The 20289-nt window shown below is 45.2% G+C and overlaps 1 protein-coding gene across 2 annotated transcripts; it reads left to right on the top strand.

Moving 5' to 3' along the window:
• The first annotated feature begins 300 nt into the window (after positions 1 to 300).
• GJA5 (gap junction protein alpha 5) lies at positions 301 to 19897 on the top strand. 2 transcript variants are annotated; one of them, XM_082062109.1, is made up of 2 exons: positions 301 to 590; positions 17010 to 19897. In XM_082062109.1, exon 2 carries the CDS (start codon positions 17053 to 17055, stop codon positions 18160 to 18162), a length of 1110 nt encoding a protein of 369 aa, XP_081918235.1. In that variant the 5' UTR covers positions 301 to 590; positions 17010 to 17052; the 3' UTR covers positions 18163 to 19897. The 2 variants fall into 2 exon arrangements, with proteins under 2 accessions (XP_081918235.1, XP_081918236.1); XM_082062110.1 differs by lacking the exon at positions 301 to 590 and adding an exon at positions 5522 to 5784.
• The last annotated feature ends 392 nt before the right edge of the window (positions 19898 to 20289 follow it).

Genomic DNA, 20289 nt, shown 5'->3' with positions numbered 1-20289 from the left:
TAAATAGCTCTGCCATCGCTCTAATAAGTTTGACAAGCTGGTCCCAGGCCCTGAGCAGGAAGCTAATAAACTTCAAGTTGCTTTTCTATTGTTTTCCTAAAACAATTTGACTTCCTTTCTGATAGCCTCAAATTCCTTCAATAAAAATAGAGTAGCTGGGAGCCAGAGGAAGAGCTGAACTTGAGCCAAGTTGTGCTTACAATGCCGCCTGCGTAAGATCACATTTTTATCCTGATCCATGAAGACTCTTTAAAAGAATAGCAGGCAGACAGCTGCCAGTGCATGTCAGGAACAGCTCGGGAGCTAGTCTCCCCCAGCATTGGTCCTCCCCCAGCATTGGTCCTCCAGGCTTGAGGGAACCTCCAGCCAGTGAGCCAGTGTCAGACCATAGCAGGAGGCTGAGCTCCTGGGAGCTGACCGGGGTTTGCTTACCCTGTCCAGAGTGTCCTTCCTCCGACACGGATCTCTTCTGGAAGCCAAACGCTGACAGAGAGTTGGGCTCCAGCAAGATCAAGGGGCTGCACTAAAGCTCACTCTTCAGTCAACTTCAACTGCTCCTCCCTCTACCTGTGCAGGCTCAGCAAAAAGAGGTAAAGGTCTGTTCTTTCTTTTCTTCTCATTTTGGGAAACATATGTATGTATTTATGTATACACACATATGTTTTTGTAAAGCAGCAATTCATTGAGCTGGAAGTTTACAGGACAAGATAAATGTCTGGTGGCCAGGTAGATGAGGACTCCTTGCTTGAAGATGACTTGATGATCCTTTGGACAAATCCTTTACACTTGGTTTGGTTCCTCTACCTGCAAAGCAAGAAGAGTGTTTATAGAATGTGTAATTACATTATCATTTGCAAAGCACTTCTCAACTACTCAGAGATGCTGCAGAGTTGAGAGGTAGAAGCAGTAGCTGTGAGAGTGCAGTGCTTTATCTCCAGTAACATAAAGCTGACAAATAAGCATTTACTTTGGGATAGGTGGTCATTTATCCTCAGTGAGATGAAATCCTCTTCCAGGTTTTCTTGCTGAAAAGTTTACTGGCAAAAGAGACTGACACACAGTGACATTTCACACCTTGCAGTTTCTCATTTCCTCTTTTCTCATTCATGCTGGTTTGGTACTGTAGGCTGGGAAGGGGAAAATGGACATCTATAACAGAATAATTAGAGATTTTTTTACTAAATAAGACACTGTGACCATGAAACTGTTCCCCCTCATTCAGGGCACCATCATCACATGCTACTCCTGTTCCCTGGGGCCCAGCCTGTCCTTGGGAATTTGCCTCCTGCTGGAGGATGCCTTCAAACTGTCTCCAGAGGTCTAACGTACAACAGAGAACCTCCCTCTCCTTCCTTCTCTTTCAATCATATCCATGCATGGGGATTTGGGATAAAAACATTTCACCAGAAGGTTAGCATCCATTGGTGCTTTAGGGAAGGTACTAGAAATGACTGTCCAGCATGGGACAATATGAAGAATTAGAATAAATGCAATGCTGTGGCCAGGCATCAGAGATTGAATATATACAAGAAGTTTCTATCTCAACCTCTCCTGAGGGGTGTTTTTTTCTGAAATTTCCCAATGCAGTGAAATCTGATATCCTCCCCAAGCACAAAATACTCAGCCATGTGAGGAAAGTAGAAGACATTTTCCCTTCAGACAGTCTCTTGAAGTTCGCAATCCTCAGGAGAGCATTTACCTACATTTGAAACAGCCTTCCAGCAAAGCCAGATGCTCCAAGAACATCTGTTTTATGTGAAGAAGCTCTTTCATATGTGAGCTCTCATCTGTACTACTTCATATTTGCAGACTTTCTCTATGCATTGTGTTGGTTTGCTCTTTTGTTTTGTTTGAATTCCTGATACAGAATGAATCCTCCATTAAATATCCATGGGATCAAAGCTGAAAAACTCATCACACTGAAACCCTGTTCAGGATTTACCTGGCTTCTGTGTAAAAGGCAGCAGCTCTGATATGGCAATAAAGCAAGTACAGGAAATAGAATGAAAAGGGGATGTCTTGGCTTATCAGGTTCAATCCCTTTGAATAACAGGCAAGTACAAAACAAATGGCCTTTTCTAAACTTACTAAGCTCTGTCCTAAATCTCATTAGGTTTCCACCCTCACTTGTGCTACTAGAATGCTATTCCAGCACCTCCTTCCCTGCTCTGTTGCTTAGAAACCTTCAGATTTCCAACCTAAATTCATTCATGGCCAATTTATATCTATTTATTCTTGTGCCACACTGTCCTTTAGCTTACGTAGCACTCCTCTCTCACTAGCACTTACTTTCCTAACCCCCAATTCCTAAAAGTATTTATAGGCAGCAAATCTCTCCTCTCTTAACCTTTGTTCTGCCAGACTAAGTAACTAAGCTCCCTTATAGTATTCACCCTGCAGGCACATCACACCGTGTTTTAATTACTTTGGGTAGCTGCACTAGCATGAAATTCAATGCAAAATAATTAAGGTAGAATATGGTACCTCATCTATTTTCAAATCAGCTCAAATATCTCTCTGCAGTCACTTCAGTGAGTGATAAGTAAACGTACTCTTGGCCAAGAGACACCCCGTTGCCTTTCTTTGCACCTGTTCCAGGCTGAATATCTTTCTTGAATGTGGGTGAGCAGCACTGCACACACTAGTTTGGTGGCATCTCACATCTTCTTGGATGACATTAATCTCACTTGCTGCAACTGGAAATACTGCTACATCCTGAAAGCTCACTTGCCTTTTTCACCCCTACGTCACATCACTGGTTCCTCCTCCTTTGGTGACCTTCACCCAGGACTTTCCCCTTCTCAATCATGCCAACCAGGAACTCTGAGCAACAAGTTCCTACTGTGTGACTTTGTACTCTCCCATGTAACCTCACCTGGATCACTCCACTCACAGAGTCTTCAAGCCCTCCTAGTGCTGGAATCCACCTCTGCCCTGATAATATCTCCCAGCTTGGTTCCATCAGTACATTTCATTAGCTTTTCTACTTTCAGTGCCAATGTAATTAACACAAATACTTAAAAAAAGATCAGTCCTAAAAGCAATATTTGAGCAGCCTCACAGATAACTTCCTTTTAACTGCTGTCTCAGTTCTGTCAGCCTCTGACTCACTTGAGGATTTCTCTAATAATTGCTGTTGTCTTCAGCTGAATCTTCTCCACTAATTTGCTTCTTTTGGGACAGCACATCATATGACTGACTGAAGTCCAGGTAGATACGGTCTGCTGTTTCTTTCACCTAGAGGGCAAGGAATCTTACCCCAATAAAGCCATTTACCTTTGATCAAAAGATGGTACATGTTGTCCTTTTTTCCCCTTATCTTCTCTCTTTTTTTCTCCTTTCCTTCAAAATCTGTTCCACAGCATCATAAACTGCTGAGATGTGCAAGCTGCACATGGCAAGCTATCAGCTGTTCTCCTCATTCCCACTGTCTGGGGGAGCATTCTCTTCCACTTGCTCTCCTCACTCAAGTCATACAAGTTTTGCATAGCAGTGTCTTGGGGAGGGGAGGAAAAATCCTTCTTCCCATCTTAGCAGTGGGCAAAACAGCTATTTCTCTAGCTGCGGAGCAGGAGAAGCTGCCATGACACCTCTGTTTTCACTTGAACAGGGTGCAGTAGGGGAAGGAAAGGACAACACATTGGCTGAGTCATCCATACAATATCCCTACTCGCATTTCTGTCTTTGCCTCCTGGTCTGCCTCCACCATTTGCCTTTTGTGCATCAAAATTCAAATAGTTACCATCAGCACCAAAAAAAAAGAGCTTGTAACAGTTACCTCAAGTGCATGATGCATCAGCATCATGCTGGACACTCATTCATCCAACTAGACTGTATCTGTTGGATTCAGAGATTAACTCTGTAGGAGAATGGGTGTGCCACTCAGGAACAACACAGGGACAGGAAACACAAAGGAATGAGCAAGTAGAGTCAGACCTGGTCACCCTGATCCTACAGTGAAGTGTCAGCCAAGCAGGGTGGGGATCACATTTCAGACAGCTCGCTCATGGGAACTGCCTCTCTATAGCATGTGAGAAACACTTGACAGGCCTTAGCTACCTTATCCCAAAGCCACCTGTGAGCTAGATCTGTATTATTAACACCTTTTTCTGGACATTTTTGTTATGAAGTCCTTGACAATTTCACTGGCATAAAATCAACAGGACTTTACACAATCATGCTTTATGGAAATTACTCCAGAAAGACAAAAGAACACAGTGATATTCTCCTTCCTGTGGAATTTCATCACAGGTATACAAATACCAGCCAGGAGAATGAAAAATAACTCCAGAAACCTTCCCATTTTCTTTGAAGTCACAGAAGGCCTTTCAATAAAGCTAGAAATGAAGCAACAAATGACTCTCAGTTTTTCCATATGAGGAGTTTACTGGGCTGCTATGGGAATTTACTGTGCGCTGTATGTCCTGCACTAACTATTGGTGACAATACAACCCTGTTGAAAGGAAGCTGCGCACTTAACTTCAGAGTAAGAGTGTTCACATAGGATGTGCCTCCAGAGGCAGCATCCTCTGCACAGCACCCTCCCTGAGTAGGCTGGCTTTCAGTCTTGTGACTAAAAGGGATACTAAATTAGTGGGAGAACAATGATTAGATTAGAATAGTCTGTGTTTTAGTCCCTGGACTGCTTTTGCTTCGTGACCTGCACTAGCTGCTGCATAGGGACCACTGGGATGGGAGATACCTAGCCCAGGAAGGCTTGCTGGAGGGACACCCGCCAATGCTGGTCCCACAGCAAGCCTGTTCTCAGGGTAGCAGAGTCTTTTGTGCAAATCTCACTCCCCTGACACCGGTTCTTTGAGACCAGTCTTTATCAAAGCCAGAAGGCATCCCTGATTCACTCTCATCTCTGGGGCCTGCTGTGCAGGAATCAGAGGCTCAACTTGACACATACATGAAATACAAGACCTTCAGACACTTGATGTGCCAAAAGCATTTTTTAGAAAGGCTAAACACTCATGCATCAGACTGTGTGCAGAGAGGTGGAGGGGTGTCAAAAACCACCTCTGCCTGGCCAGCACATTATTTTTATCAGTTTATCAGTAAGAGGGCCTGTGAAACCCTCCTGGGAAGCAGCAGGTGCTCTTTGGGGCAAAGCTCAAGTTGTGCTGGGCCTGTGGTCCAAGCGAGCAGAGTGAATCCTATGTTATTTGGGGAAGTGGAGGACCCTGCTCCACATGAACTCTGCTTTGCCTGATTAAGCTTGAGCGAGTCGGAAAAATATCCTTCTTTGATGTTCTGTGTGGAAGAAGCTTCCCAGGGTCTGGCTGGGGTAACTGTGGGCAACACTGACTCTTTTCACTTAAAGAAGGCTTAGACCATGGCATGTTATCTGGGGGAGGAGGCGCAAGGAACAGCAGTAGCGGCAACTGGAAGGGACAGCGTGAAGCCAGCAGTGAGTGCATCCTGTCGGCATGGGGAGAGTGGCGCGGGGAAAGTCTGGGAATGGAGAAGGAGGAATGAGATCCATGGTCTTTAAAGGAAAAATGACAGGAAAGTAGGTTTGAAAATAGAAAGATTAAGCTGGAGGGGGTGGGAAAGACAAGAAAAGTAGGTGAAGAAAGAAGAGGGAGAAAGGCAGAGAGGCAGAGGAGAAGACAGAAAGTGACACAGAAAGGGGGTGGAGAAAAAGAGAGGAAGAGAGAGAGAACCATATTAAAGGAATAAAACCAAGCAACTGAAAAGAACAAGGAGTCCAACTCAACTACAGAAAGGCAAAGCGTTAAAGCAAGGAAAGGGGACAGAAGACAAGATACTGGAAATCAGGTGAGTAACCACGAGGGGGAAATACCAGAACCGCAGGAGCATCGATAGGAGATCGAGCTGTTACACTCAAGGGGAAAACAGCATGAGGGGAGAGAAGGATTTGGTGAGACAGGAAAAGAAAGATGGTCAAAAATTACTTAAGAAATTTACTTTTTCTTTTAATGTCGTTCCAAAACATTCTCACTAGTAACAAGACGGGCTTGAAACATTCTAAAAATTAAACTCTTTTTGCCACGGGCAGCTACAGAAACGATGAGGAAGTCTCATTGTAGTGAACACAGATACCGATAGATTCCAATGCATCAGAAAGCAGGATAAGAGTCCCAAGTATCCTCAGACAGTATAAAGTACAAACTGCGGTTTCTGTCAGGTCTCATTTCAGCATGCTGTCGGGCTGCTCAGGGTAGGGTGGTGAAGGGAACTCTTACCTGTGAGAGGCTTTCAGGGTATAAACACTCGATAAAGTGTTTCCATGAACCGCCTGTATTCCAAAGTACGCAGGATGGTTTTCAAAATACTGCATTTTCTTTTCCTTGAGAGTATTGCATCCTGGCTGGCCTGTGACATGGAGCCTGAGAACATAATGTCAGTCTATTCTCTAACAGTAACTCAAATGTAGAGAAGTGCCTTGCTCGTATCTCCCAGTCGCCCGTACCGTGTGCGCCGTGGGGAGAATGCCTTTCTTCTCCATCCCGACACTGCCCAGGGCAGCCTCAGCAAAGAGGCACGCAGACCGAGGGACAAACGCCCTCTCCCACTAGCAGCTGCCGCTTCTTTTTATTTCCCTTCCTAAATTTTTTCCCCTTTCTGTAATTGGAATAATTATTTAATTGCATTTCCATAATTTAATACTTCTAGTACTGAAACTGCATGTTTCAAAGAATAGCCCAGCTTGAGAGCACAGTACCCCTATACCTCCACCTGGAAAGAAGCATCGGCAATCAGTGTAAAGGCTGCCTGCTAATTGCCACCTCTGATCTGTGGTGAATCCTTTGATTTCCTAAAGGGCCATTTTACTGGCCATTTGTCATTTCTAACAAGCTTTGTGGCACTCTTTAACAGCTCAGGTAAACTGAGGCAGTACCTCTGTCCCTGAAATACAGTAAAAAATATCAGAGCTTCATGTAGGTAGCATTTCTGGACAAATCTCAGCTAAAAAAATCATGGGCTGCATGAGCCTTAATTATCAAACTGTTTCTCCATGCCAAAACCCTGTCAAAATTTCTTAGTGAAGCAGTATGTGTGAGAGTTTTTCCCTAGTGCTGCCTATGTGATCCTCTCTTTAAGGCTAAAGAACTTAATGTATGTAACATATGTATGCATATATGTGTGCAGCTAGGAGCGGGTTAAGCTGTTATTCTGAAGCCCCACAATATTCAGTATTTTCACCAGAAGCTGAAAAACTCTGCATTTGCTGCTCTTTTCAAAATCCACTCTGAAAAGATTTCTAACTTTCTAATTTTCTTGCCCCTTTCCTTGGGAGCAGAACAGTAGTTTAGGAGAATTCCTGGGGCTTCAGCATTTAAAATACTCGTCAGGCTCTGGTCACTTGGGAACTATGTTAAGTATTCCTGCTACTATAACTATTTGGGGTTGTTGTTTTTTTTCCACTCAACAGTATATATTATCACAATATTTTAGTATTACGGGCTTTCACATGAAAAATTTAAACCTTGCCAGAAAATACAGAACTTCATACCCTAGCCTCTCTTTTTGACCTTCAAACAGATTTCACACATTCTGCATGTTTGCCCTTGTTTTCTGACTTATCTCGCAGCATTGAAAGTAGACTAGAAGGAATAAGTAATTCACCACTATACCATGTCATTAGGGAGCACATCTCAGAGGCTGCTCCACACCTCAGGTGCTGGTGTATGAGGCACGAGAACAGAGGCTTAAAATTATGAATAGTTCCCAGGAGACACCAGAGAAACTTCAATGTTTGGGCTAAGAATTCATAAAGAGGAGGGGGAAGGTCAATTTTATGGCTATTGATAAGCAACACAGAGAGCTCTATGAACAATACTGTAGCACACCGGCTCTTTCCTGAAACAAAGAAACATTCGTGCCACACAGTAAGAAATGAGCATAGAGATGCCTGCTTTTAAGTCTCTCTAGTGTATCTTTAAAGAGGGGTCAGTGGTTTTTAATGTAAGAACTAAGGCATTTACACTTACATTTCCATCTTTCTTCATTATCCTTGTCATTATGGACCTGCCTTGGGAATGGTTGAGAATTTCAATAAGAAACTCCTCTCCCTTTGAAGCAGAAAAGCTGACAGATGCCTTGGTCAGGGCAGAAAGTCGCTTGGGAAGGGAAGCAGTCCAGCCAGGGTGGCTGCTGCAGAGCTCCAGGGTCTTCAGATGCACTTGGGTGTCTGGAGAAGAAGGGAGGGAATAGCAGGACAGGAGAAAAACTGTCTTCAGTTTAAAATCAGATAAAGCTACCCAAGAGGACTGGGGTTAATTCTGGCTTTTTACGCCCATTTCCTGTCATGGTGGGGCAAAATCATTTAAGTCACTTTTCTTCACAAATTCCCCCCTCAGTAGTGTCTCTCTGGATGTCTGACTTCCAGATGTGGTCCAACAAGTGGAAGTGATAAACTCTCTCACTCCAGTGTTAACCAGACAAAGCTCTGCTTTGTATATATGTTATGTAGTGCTAAGTACACTGAAAGAAAAAAAACAGATTAGCAACATCACCAAACAGCTGCCAAAATTAATGAGCATTTTTTATCTTAATCTCTCACTGCCTTAGTTCCTCAACTGTAAAACTGATCTAATACCATCTCATCACCTCCAGGTGGTAATGAAAATAAGTAAATTAATAATTTTGAAGCAATCAGATAATGTTGTGATGAAAGCCATAGGAAAATCCATGAGGAAACTAATAATTCTGTCTTTAGAACTGGACTTGAATAATGTACAGTAAATGAGGCACAGGCCACCCACTGAACAATGAGAAGAAAACAAAACATTGAATAGCTGCTGTTCAAGAAAGCCCCAGCCAAGCTGGCACAGAATAATGCAGGCATCCTGTGCACAGAATTAGGTGACAATGTAAGGATGTGGTTAAAGACTCATAGCTATGCGGCACAGGCACAAAGAGATTGAATTAAGATTACTGAGAACAGTAACTCTAGCATTTCCTAACTCCCTACTGCTGGGTTTTGCAAATTTAATATTAGTTGTTCTTAAGGGGGAGGGGGGAACGTGTATATATGTGAACATACACTGAGTATATAAAATAATCCACTCACAAGTTATAGCCAAACTTTGCCCTCAATGAGAAATAAAATACTTCAGGCAAGGATACAGCAATAAGGCTGGAGCGTGAAGAGATTTTTGAAAGAAAGAAGAAATGAGATTTGACAAGGTAGTAGTAAGTGGGAAGCAGATAGTTACTGAAAAATGTCCCTTTCTGAAGCTGAAAGCATTGGCAATCTGTGTGCTGTAGAAAGTTAAGTGGTCAAAACTGCCAAAAAGCTGAGGTTGGTGGGGGGTGGTTTGACGGTAGGAGAGCAACAGGGAAGTGATAGGCAGGGAGACGCTGGGGGAAAGAGCAGGGAAGAAAGGATGGGAAAAGACCAAGAGCCCTCTTCTTCTCCCACTACCTCTCCAGTCTGTTTTATTTCAACACTATAACAAGTTGTATCTCGTACAGTCTATGAACAAGCCTAAAATCACATGGACGGGTCTTTTGCTGCTATATTTGGCCCAATGTGATGCCTGCCATCACCTCCGCATCTCCTTATAACAACCTCCTTCACTTGGCTAAGCAGTGCTTAAGATCATTTTCTCTCAGCAGAGCTCGGGAACTGCTTTACTACAGCAGTCCCCAAATTTTCCACGTTTTTCTGTTTTCCGGAGCTCCGTCTGCCCTGTTTGGCTGTCGTCTCTCCTGTAAACAGCACTGCCCAATTCAGCATCAGCTGAAAATTCATATAGGTTAGCTTCTTCCTGGAAAGATAAAGAAATTGTAAAGACCACTAAACCCTGTAATCCTGAACTGGATGCTTTTCATCCTGTTAGTTAAGGGGTAAACTGAATAATATCGATTAGCCTTTTTGCAGCATTTACATCAGTGAGAGAATTGCTGGGTTTTTTTCTAGCAAAAAGCACATGTCAACCTTCATTTAGCTTATCCCAAGTCTAGTTTTGTTGGACTCTCTAAGAGCCCACATTTCTCTGAGGCACAGAGATAATCCCAAGAGAATTAGAGGGTGCTCCCTGCATGCAAAATGTAAGCCTGGATACCACTATCACATAACTATTTGACTCAGGCTTTTCAAATACAATGGGAGAAATTCATTGCTCAGCTTGACTCATTTGAGTTCAAGGTCTTTTCTGGTCTTGGTCTCCTGCATCTACATCAGGCAGAGCTTGGTCTTAATATCTGCATATATGAAAGCATAATTCAACCACGGCCAAGGAAGAGAAAAAAATAGCATGAGGTGGCCTGGATAGACAAGTAATAAAAATTCAGCTTACTGGGAGCTTCTACCATCACTTCAGATGAAAATATTCTACATAATACTGTCATCTGTGTGTGTAACACATTCCTGATGTACACACTTGAAGGTGTTGAGTGATTTCCCTCCCTCTCTGTGTCTGTGTGCGTCAGGGTGGGTGTGTGTTTAGGAGGTGACAGGTCATTCAGCTCCCTTATCTTCTCACCCACTCTCTTTTTTGTGAGCTTTGAGATTCTCCACATTTGGAGAGGAGGGGGAAAGCAGACCTCAATGAAGGAATAACAAGCTGTCTGCAACTGTAAGCAGGGCCCATGGTCTGGATACCAGCATGACCCTTCCAGAAATTGCAGTGAACTCAGAAGGAGCAGAAAGATGGGAAATGTTGGATGTCTGTCTTCTACGACAGGAGCTGTTAACATGGAGCTCTGCCTCACCCACGAGATTTAAGCACTTGAGTCAAAGTCATTCTCCCTTCTGCTGATTCAGCACAGGACTTTGAACGCAAGGAACTAGAAAGGAACCTAGGGAAACATGTAGTCTTTTTTTCAATAAAGCATGAAGAAGTACAAATTTATTTAAGTCCACACCACTGCACAGATCAGAGTTACAAGTTTAGCTAAACAATTGGCCTATTTCCGACAGAAACTTATAAACACATGCAGCTATATATGAAGTCAGAAGGATGGTGCTTGGACAACAATGTCTAACAGGTCATTGCTTGTCCATTGTACACACGTAAGAAGAGGCCAATGTCAGTAAACCGTGAACAAAAAGATACCAGTTGAGGTGGGCTTTAGGATTGATCTATGTCACAAAGATCTGAAAAGCCTCTGGAATTCAAATAATCACACCCATTGGACAGTACATTTCTAATTTTATTAATCTTTTAATATTGTAAACCATGTGTCCTGGCAACGAAGGAGCACTGTACATGTATACTGAAAAGGCTCCTTCTTTCCTTTGGACACTGACCATGGCTGTGGGTGCTGCCAGCAATAAGATGTTCACCTCTTAAAAAGGCAGACAAAAAATTAAAAAAAAAAAAAATAATAAAATAAAAAAAGAACCTCTGGTTCTGCCAGTTGCACCTGCTGTAGAAGGGTAGCACGAGAGGGGTTTCTTCCAGGTGACCAAGACAGTATTGTCCTGGGGCACAGGAGACAGGAGAGAAGGGCTGTGGTCTGTAGAAGAAGATGTTCTCATGCTGTAGTAACATTGTGTCACTATCACCAAGTGTAAGAGGACAGAAAAAAGGACACGAGTTTACAAGTCACAACCCCTGAGCTCTGTCCCCAGACTGCCACTGACACAGTGACCTTGAACAAGCAGTTTGCCCTTTCTATACCCTAGGGATCACCATCTGCAAGATAAAGATGACAGCACCTGCACCGCATGGGATGCTGTGAGCCTGGACTACTGCTAACAGAAGGCTGGAAATCCTTAAGTAAAACATACAGCTGTATAGTAAAGCAGCATTAACTAAACTCCAGTGCAGAGCTGAAAGTGTCTTTCCCATGTGTCTACAGGTGTGAGCGGCCAGTTTTGCAGAGCAGAGACCACTCGGGTCTGGCTGCAGCCTGACAGCTGTCAACGCAGGGGAAAACATCTCTGCCCGCATACCCCCACAGTAGAATCATAGAAGAGTTTGGGTTGGAAGGGACTTTCAAAGCTCATCTAGTCCAACCCCTTGCCATGAGCAGGGACATCTTCAACTAGATCAGGTTGCTCAGAGCCCCGTCCAGCCTGGCCTTCAGTGTCTCCAGGGATGGGGCATCTATCACCTCTCTGGGCAACCTGGGCCAGTGTTTCACCTCCCTCATTGTAAAAAATTTCTTCCTCATGCCTAGTCTGATTCTCCCCTCTTTTAGTTTAAAACCATTACCTCTTGTCCTGCCATAACACACCCTTCTATAAAGGTCTATCCCCTCTTTCTTATAGGCCCCTTTTAAGCACTGAAAGCTGCAATACGGTCTCCCTGGAGCCTTCTCTTCTCCAGGCTGAACAACCCCAACTCTCTCAGCCTGTCCTAATAGCAGATGTCTTCCAGCCCTCTGATCATTTTTGTGACCTCCTCTGGACCCTCTCCAACAGGTCCATGTCTCTCCTGTACTGAAAGCTATCTCTTGTGCCACACGCTTGCCTGGACCTGCTATGAGGTGAGGCAGCTGGAAGAAGGCAGGCCACAAGCAATTCCCAGGCACAGACCATGCCACAGCTGGCCTTGATGCCCCACTGCACAGGTCTGTCACTTCCCCTGTGCCCAGTACCTAAAGGAGATGGCTGCCTCCCCATCTGGGAGCTCAGAGGGGATGAAGGCCTTGCCACACGGCCTCCACATGCAGGTGTGTGAGCCTCTTCACATCATCTTGGGCCACAGCCTTCTAGTTCCATGGGGCATCTGATTAACTATCAGGTACACACATTCGTACCCAGTGGAGCAAATCACACACGCAGACTGGGCAAAACCACAATGGCTTTGACTTTGTTACTCTCTCCCTCCCTGGGAACTGCTCTTCCTCCTGCCACACAATGAAGCCTTCCTCGGAGAGCCTCTCTGTGCCCCTGGGACCTGCTAAGGGGAAGAGGTGAGCCCAGCGAGGGAGAGCAGAAACAGTGTCATAATCAGGCTCTCCACTTCATTTTAGAAACATCCTGCAGAGATGCCGACCTCCTGTCACCTTCCTTGTGGGAAAAGTTAGTATGAAGTGTCAAGCTCAGCTATTTATATCACTGCTGATAGCCTTGTCTGTCTTCTAAAGAGGGGAAAAGTTTCTTCCTAACAATCCCTGGGGAAATAAACTCATATAAAGATGATAGTGCAGAAACAGCCCTCCTGGCTCTCTGGTGTGAATGTTCTAGCTGTTCCTCAAAGGCCTGGCTAGTCTGACCAAAGTGAGCACACTAGTCATAGCAAGTGGCAACAACGCAAAATGCTCACCTGTCCTTCAGAGCATGCAGCATCACCAAGGGGATGGGCAAAACTGCTCCAAGAGCAATGAGCGCTTCCCCTCCCACAGAAAAAGGCAGCACAAAAATGGTGGAGATGGTGGAGAGCAACCCATGGCCAGCGAGCCAGCCCAGCATACTGGCAGGTGCCACCTCTGCTGGGGTATTTTTATCATGGAATTTGGCAATCACAGGCAGCCTGGAGCTGGGTGGACTCCACGCCTGGCCTGCAGTGTGATATTAATTTTTCCCCAGCTTTAATAGCATTCCAGGTGATGATTAAGCCGGGGCGGCCACACCGCTGGGTTTGTGCCAGGCTGCGCTGGTTTTTGTCACATACGCATTTGCCAGTGCCAAGGTCCCATGACTGCGCTCAGCTCCTCTGCTGGTCCAGCAGGAAGCTGTCAGCCAAAAGCACAGCCGGGCAGTGGTACAGCCCACCACTCTGCATGAATATGCACAACTCTGCTGTCAAGACAGTCTGCTATCAGGTGCCCAGACCTCTCAAAGATACCCAGAGGTGCTTTTCGCTGACTCACGCCAAAGCGAGATGAGATTTGTCCAATTGAGTCCAAACTAGGAATAAAAAAGGCCGCAGATGCTCACATGCTGAGAGGTCAGAGCATGTGAGAACAGCAGTCTGGGAATGAGGAAAGGGAACTACATGGAAAATTCCCAAGAATAGTAAAGCCCTGAGGAGAAAGGCTGGGTCAGAGGCAGTCCTGCCTAGCCAGGAAAAGCTGTCAGGAGGTGACAACAATCCTTCTTTGCTTGCTGGCAGCACAGACCTAGATGCTCTTTTCTGTTTTAGCAAGCCCATGGACTGGCATTGCAAGAATAGCTTGCTAATAACTAAAAAACAGCTAAGCCAAAACCACTGCACTAGGAGGTAAACCCCTTATCTTGGGTTCCAAAACCCTTTCTCCTGTGGCCACTTACCCCCTTGTAGAAGCCACCTCAGCTCTCTGTGTGGCTGTAGCAGGACAACGAGGAGGTATTTGGCTCTTTGGGCAGCCCCTCCTTTAAATAGCCTGTGCAGGAGAGCAGCCAGCAGCAAAGAGCAGGAGAAATGGCCATATTATTTAGCCTAAACTTCATGGCTGCCAGCCTTGGATCATTCTGATTGACTTCCTCTTGGAATATTTTGTGCCTGTGTGAGGCAGGTAAATTAATGCTATTCTCACATCTATTACCATTTTTTTGTTTCTGGACTCCTCTTGCACTTACGTTTGCTTTACTTTGTGTTCTGTAGACTTTGATTTTTATAATTTGTTAGTGCCCAGATTTAGTAGCTTTCCTTAGGAAAAACAAATGACAGTAAAACTCCAAATTACCTGCACATGGTAGAACTGATGGGAAGAGGTACTCAGTTTTTGGTTGCACATGCTCACAGCAGGAAGGAAAACTCAGCCTTAGCACTGCCAAGGAGAACTGTGTTCATTTTTATCCTAACAAGCAAGGAAAATCAAGAAAAGGCAGCTGTCAGCTAACAACAGCAGGAGGAAGAGTGGTACCTGCAAACACCACCAACTAACCTGGAAAAATAAGAATATCCACCATTGTTCATGCTGTCTTGGAAAGAACATTCCATGCGTACAGTTGTGCTACAACATATTGACCTTGGATGCACCTGTATGTTGAACTGTAGGTAGCTGGCTGCCTTGTCTGCACTCTGGGAAAGAAAAAAAAAAGAGTACTTAAAATGCCTGATTTAAGTGCAACTGTCTGTAAATATTTCCCATCACTGATGTATCTGACTGTATTTAATCCCCTGGTATCCACAGAGCGAAATCATACACTAATTTCTCCAGAATGCAGTAACTGCACCAAAGCCACTTCAGAAGATAAGACAGACCTGCAGATTTCCCAGTTTTTACCAGTGCAAACAAGAGGAGTCAGAAAGACTAGCTAATTTTTCTGCATTACTGCTTCTCCAGTTCGGGGCTGCCAGCAGATGAAAGCTTCTGCAATAGGCCAAGCAGCCACCAGAACCTATGCCAGGAGGATGGCAGCATGCCTGCCAGAGCAGGAAGGAGCCAAAGCCCATCCTCTGCTTCCTGGTGCCCCTTCTGCCTCCTCACACGGCTTCCAACAGGTGGTGGGGCAGCAAGTGGTCACATCCCCATCCCCTCACCCTGCTGCAGGGCAGCCCTCAGCAGCGCCAGGAGTTTAAGGGTTCAACTTCTGATCTTCATCCCCATCCATCCTTGCAGATAGACACCACACTAAACAAGCAATGGCATAAATCATAGTGCATGCTGCTACATTAAATTATGTCACGTACGTAACCAGAGAAGGGGATGTTGTTCCCTCAACAAGCATATCTCTCTGTTCTCCAGCTTTTGCTCACAGGAAATCTACACAATATTGCTGCAGTAAATTTCCAGCATTTAACAGTGTCTACTCTCCACAGACATTCTCTGCACAGTAAAAATAATTGACTCTTAAAGACAAGACAAGGGACAATAAAGAAGGAGAGTTAATAATTTTGTCCCTACAGCTTTGGGATTTACCTTGACCAGTGCTTTTAATATTTCATTAGGGTGATTATTAAGCTTTTCATTTATTTATTAAAAGGATATTTTCAAAATGAGTGACTGTGGGAGTATAGTCCCTCCAAAGTAATACTGCACACTTTAGAGCACCTAGCCTGTAACTCATGTGCAAGGGAGAGCTTTGCAGTGCCCTGGGAAGGTAAGCACGATGAGTACAAATGGATCAAATGATCTCTCAAGTACTCCCACAAAAGATGGATTAAACCCATCGTTCTCTTTTTATCCAGAAGGTTAAGTGGCTGGGCCAGAAACGGTCTGTCAAAGTCAGAAGGGAAACTGAAGCAGGCTCTCCTACATCCCCACCTTGCAATCCTACTACCAGCCTACCAAACCTTTCCTCTTATCAAACCAGCTACCCAACAGCACTTCCCAGGAGCTGCTGGTCCTTGAGAGGCATTTCAGAGGAGGCTTTTTTCCACTGTCTGTGTCATTTGAACCATGAATTTTGTCTTAGAGCTTAAGAAAAGAGGAGGGAGTAAGATTGGCCACTTAGATTCTGCAGCAGTTCTCTGTCAGAGAGGAGTGACAGGGTGGCACAGCCCACTGAAGTCTTTACACTACTCAAAACATTTGCAACTTGTAAATGAAACTCTTGGAACTAGCAACACTGCAAAAACAAAGCAAAACCTATGGACAAGGGGCAGGTGGGCAACAAGAAGGTTTTCTCTGCATTTCTTTCAGTGCTAGCACTGAGCTCAGAAATTAAGCCCAGAGCTGTGAGCGCTTTACATTCCAGGTGCCAGTGCATGTATTACACAAAGGCAACATATGAAAGTGCCAAGGCACTGCTCAGGCCAAGCTGTAGACTCCAGTCTTATCTCCCAGGGGATCAACACATTGAGGATTCCCCAGAGCACAGTTTGCAGACAGATGAATACTGCTTTAACTACACAGTCCACAGAGGAAGGAATATGCAGACCTCAGTGAAAGGACTTTCTGGACTGAGAAAAAAGTCTGGCTCATCCTCAAAGTTTTCATGGCCCATTTAAGAGGTTGGAGTTGGATTATGAAAATAAAACAAAACAAAAACACAACACTTTTTGTGTTGGTAGCTGAATTAAAAAAAATAAAAAAACACACCACACTGTTTTCAGTGGATATGAAACAAAGTTTTCAGCAAACCAGACCTCATTCATTTCAGGTCAAATTATAACATTTCCTTTGACACAAACCAAATCATTCCACTCCATGCATTCCCAGTTGGGCGTTTCCTAACCCTCCTTAGAATCACTCTCTTCTATTTTCTCCCACAGAAGCTGCATTCAGTTATCCCCTCAAGACTCCTGGTGACCAGAAATGGGAGACTGGAGTTTCCTGGGAGAATTCCTCGAGGAGGTCCACAAACACTCCACAGTGGTGGGCAAGGTCTGGTTGACTGTGCTCTTCATCTTCCGGATGCTGGTGCTGGGTACAGCAGCCGAGTCCTCCTGGGGGGACGAGCAGTCTGACTTCATGTGCGACACCCAGCAGCCTGGCTGTGAGAATGTCTGCTATGACAAGGCTTTCCCTATCTCCCATGTCCGGTTTTGGGTCCTCCAAATCATCTTTGTCTCCACCCCATCTCTGGTGTATATGGGCCACGCAATGCACACAGTGCGCATGGAGGAGAAGAGGAAGATGAAGGAGGCAGAAATGGAGGCCCAGGAGATGAAAAACAACGGTGACACGTACTACCAGCAAAAGTGCTCAGCGGCAGAGAAGTCCGAGCTATCTTGCTGGGATGAATCAGGAGGCAAAATCATCCTAAGGGGCAGTCTGCTAAACACCTATGTCTACAGCATTTTGATTCGCACTGCCATGGAAGTGGCCTTCATTGTGGGACAGTATCTCTTGTACGGGATCTTCCTGGAGACTTTGTATATCTGCCAGCGGGCCCCTTGCCCCCACCCTGTCAACTGCTATGTTTCCCGTCCCACAGAGAAGAACGTGTTCATTGTTTTCATGCTGGCTGTGGCAGTGCTGTCCCTATTTCTCAGTCTAGCCGAACTCTACCACTTGGGCTGGAAGAAAGCCAAGGAGAGGTGCTCCCGGTCCTACAAACCCAGCCCCAGCACAGCCCCCGGCAGACTAGAGTCCGCCCCACAAGCAGAAAGGGCCCAGATGTACACTCCTCCACCAGATTTTAACCAGTGCTTGTCAAGTCCCAATGGGAAGTTCATCAGCCCCTTCAGCAACAAGATGGCCTCCCAGCAGAACACTGCCAACTTTGCCGCCGAGAGGGTCCATGGCCAGGAGGATGCTGCTGGTGAAGGGACCTTCATTAACTCCAGCTATGCAGAAAGTCCAGAGGTGGCCAACCAATGTGCAGCACCTGCCTTCCCTGAGAACTACTTCAATGAGAAACGCCGGTTCAGCAAGGCCAGCCGTGCCAGCAGCAAGGCAAGGTCGGACGATTTGTCTGTGTGACCTGTCTCCAGGAGAGATGAAGAGAAGAAACAGTCTCAGTGCTTAGTAAAACTTCTACAAGGTGGACTCCAGACTCTTGCCACTAACCTCGCTCTCTGTTTTAATACCCTCTTGCTCCTTTTCAGTCAACATCATTGTTATATTTCAGATAGCACCTCTCGCAGCTTAAGGCAGGGGCAGCCACTGGGAGACAAGTACTGAAGAGAGGCACCAGTCTCAAGATATGAAGCTCTTGACCATATTTTCATCATGGGACCCATAGGGATTGTAGACTAACCATCCTTAGCCTGGTAGAGCACAGGCCAGCAAACTTCTGAGGCTGCCCAGCAGGTATCCAATGTGACACTGCATTCAACAGACTGACCAGACCTCAACCCCCTTGCACCTTCTTTGGTGTCTGTTCAACATTCACTACAGCTTGGCACTTATACTGAGCTGAAGCTTCTTACACCTGCAGGCAGCAGAAAGTCTGAAAGAAAGACTTTCTGAAAGAAAGACTTTATCTGCTTTGTTCTAGCTCTTTCTAACCTTCCCTTTCTCTACTTGAGCCCAGATACTTTATATCAGTTTACTTATACAATAAATCCTACTTGAATTTTTTGACACTATGTATATAACTCTTCCCCATAGATAAAGACATCTGTGGTCCTCCACACACAGCTGCCTCATATCTAACATTGAAATTCCTTCCTCATTCCTAAGTCAGGGCAGCAGACTGGCCCTGGGGTCTGGGGATATCACTTAGATGACCAGTTGATGAAGACTAGGGAATTTTCCCAACATACTTATGTCATCAGTTCTAAGCAAGACATCCATTAACAGAAACAGAGACTCTCTTGTGAGAACAAATATCCTACTAGTAAAAAAGAAGGAATTACCACATGGAATCAAACTGATTTTTTCCCTTTTTAAACTTGTCTTTCAAGTAACATGAACGCTGCTGAAAGGGTGCTGCCAGCTGCCAACTTGAGAGAAAAAGCATTCTCTGTTTATCTGCTGAAGAGGTACGGCCTGTGTCTTCTCTCACTAATCTACCAAAACACTTCGGCGTATTTTGCAAGGAGCAAGAGTCCTCTCCAGGTCTTGCACACTATCCAGCTCCTGGCTGCTCTCAAGCCTGCCAGACAGTGCAAGCCAAGATATTTGTCTTCACAGCAAGTCCCTGTTCTGCCATCAGGTCATCTTCATCTCCACTCCATCCCTAGCACATATGGCATAAGAACCACCGATGGACCAGCGCTTTCCACCACTGTAGCCTCTCAGAGCAGCCATTGGGGCTCAGCACCCCACAGTGAGCCAGGTGGATGAGGCCCATAGGCAGCTCCCAACTCCAGATACATCTTCTCATTGCGGAGCTGACATCCTTCTTTTAAAGAGAATTGCTAAACAGAACTAAGCTGCTCCCCGTCGTTTACCCTGCGCTGCCCCCTTCAGACATGCGCCACAGCTTCCGAATGTTGGACTGCGTGAGTGAATGGCTTGGGACCAGCACATGAGGGGCCTGAGCCATTCCCTCTCTTAGGGGCCGCTGAAAGGGACTGTGAATCCTTGTTCCCAATACATAGCTAGCTTGGTACAGTTTCCTGTACATACACATACACACAGAGTGGGGGAAACCATTTTTTTTGTTTGTAAGGTGTTTTATATACATGTATTTTTTAATCCTGAAAAGACCTATGTGCTCTCCTTAAGAATTTAGTTAATCATGCCTTGGTTTCTCCTAATAAAGTTCTAAATCCAACTCTCCTTGTTGATGTTTCTCCTCTCATGTGGCTGAGAATGAGCTGCTAGCATTGATCAGGCCAGCCTCTGCTGCTCAGAAATCACAAAAATTCCCATCACCCAGAGTGGAAGGGATGAGGAGAGGGCTCAGCCAGGGGCATAAATAATGAATGTCAGGAAATGATTGATCGACTGGCTAACAGAAACCCCCTCCAGCTCCCCAGCTTGCCCCTGCATTACCACAGAAGACTGGGAAGAGCTGGCCAGAGAGCAAAGCTTCCATCCTCTTGCAATGGAGACACAACCTCCTTGCATCCCCTAGCACACCTCTGCACCCAGAGGGGCCACCTGCGATGTGAGGCCAACTCAGTAGGAAAAGGATAGCAAAACCCATCACCTGAGTAT

Source organism: Streptopelia decaocto, assembly GCF_964273445.1.
Source record: "Streptopelia decaocto genome assembly, chromosome: 1".
Lineage (NCBI taxonomy): Eukaryota > Metazoa > Chordata > Aves > Columbiformes > Columbidae > Streptopelia > Streptopelia decaocto.
Note: the sequence above shows the minus strand (reverse complement) of the source record. Positions and strands in the feature narration are given on the sequence as shown.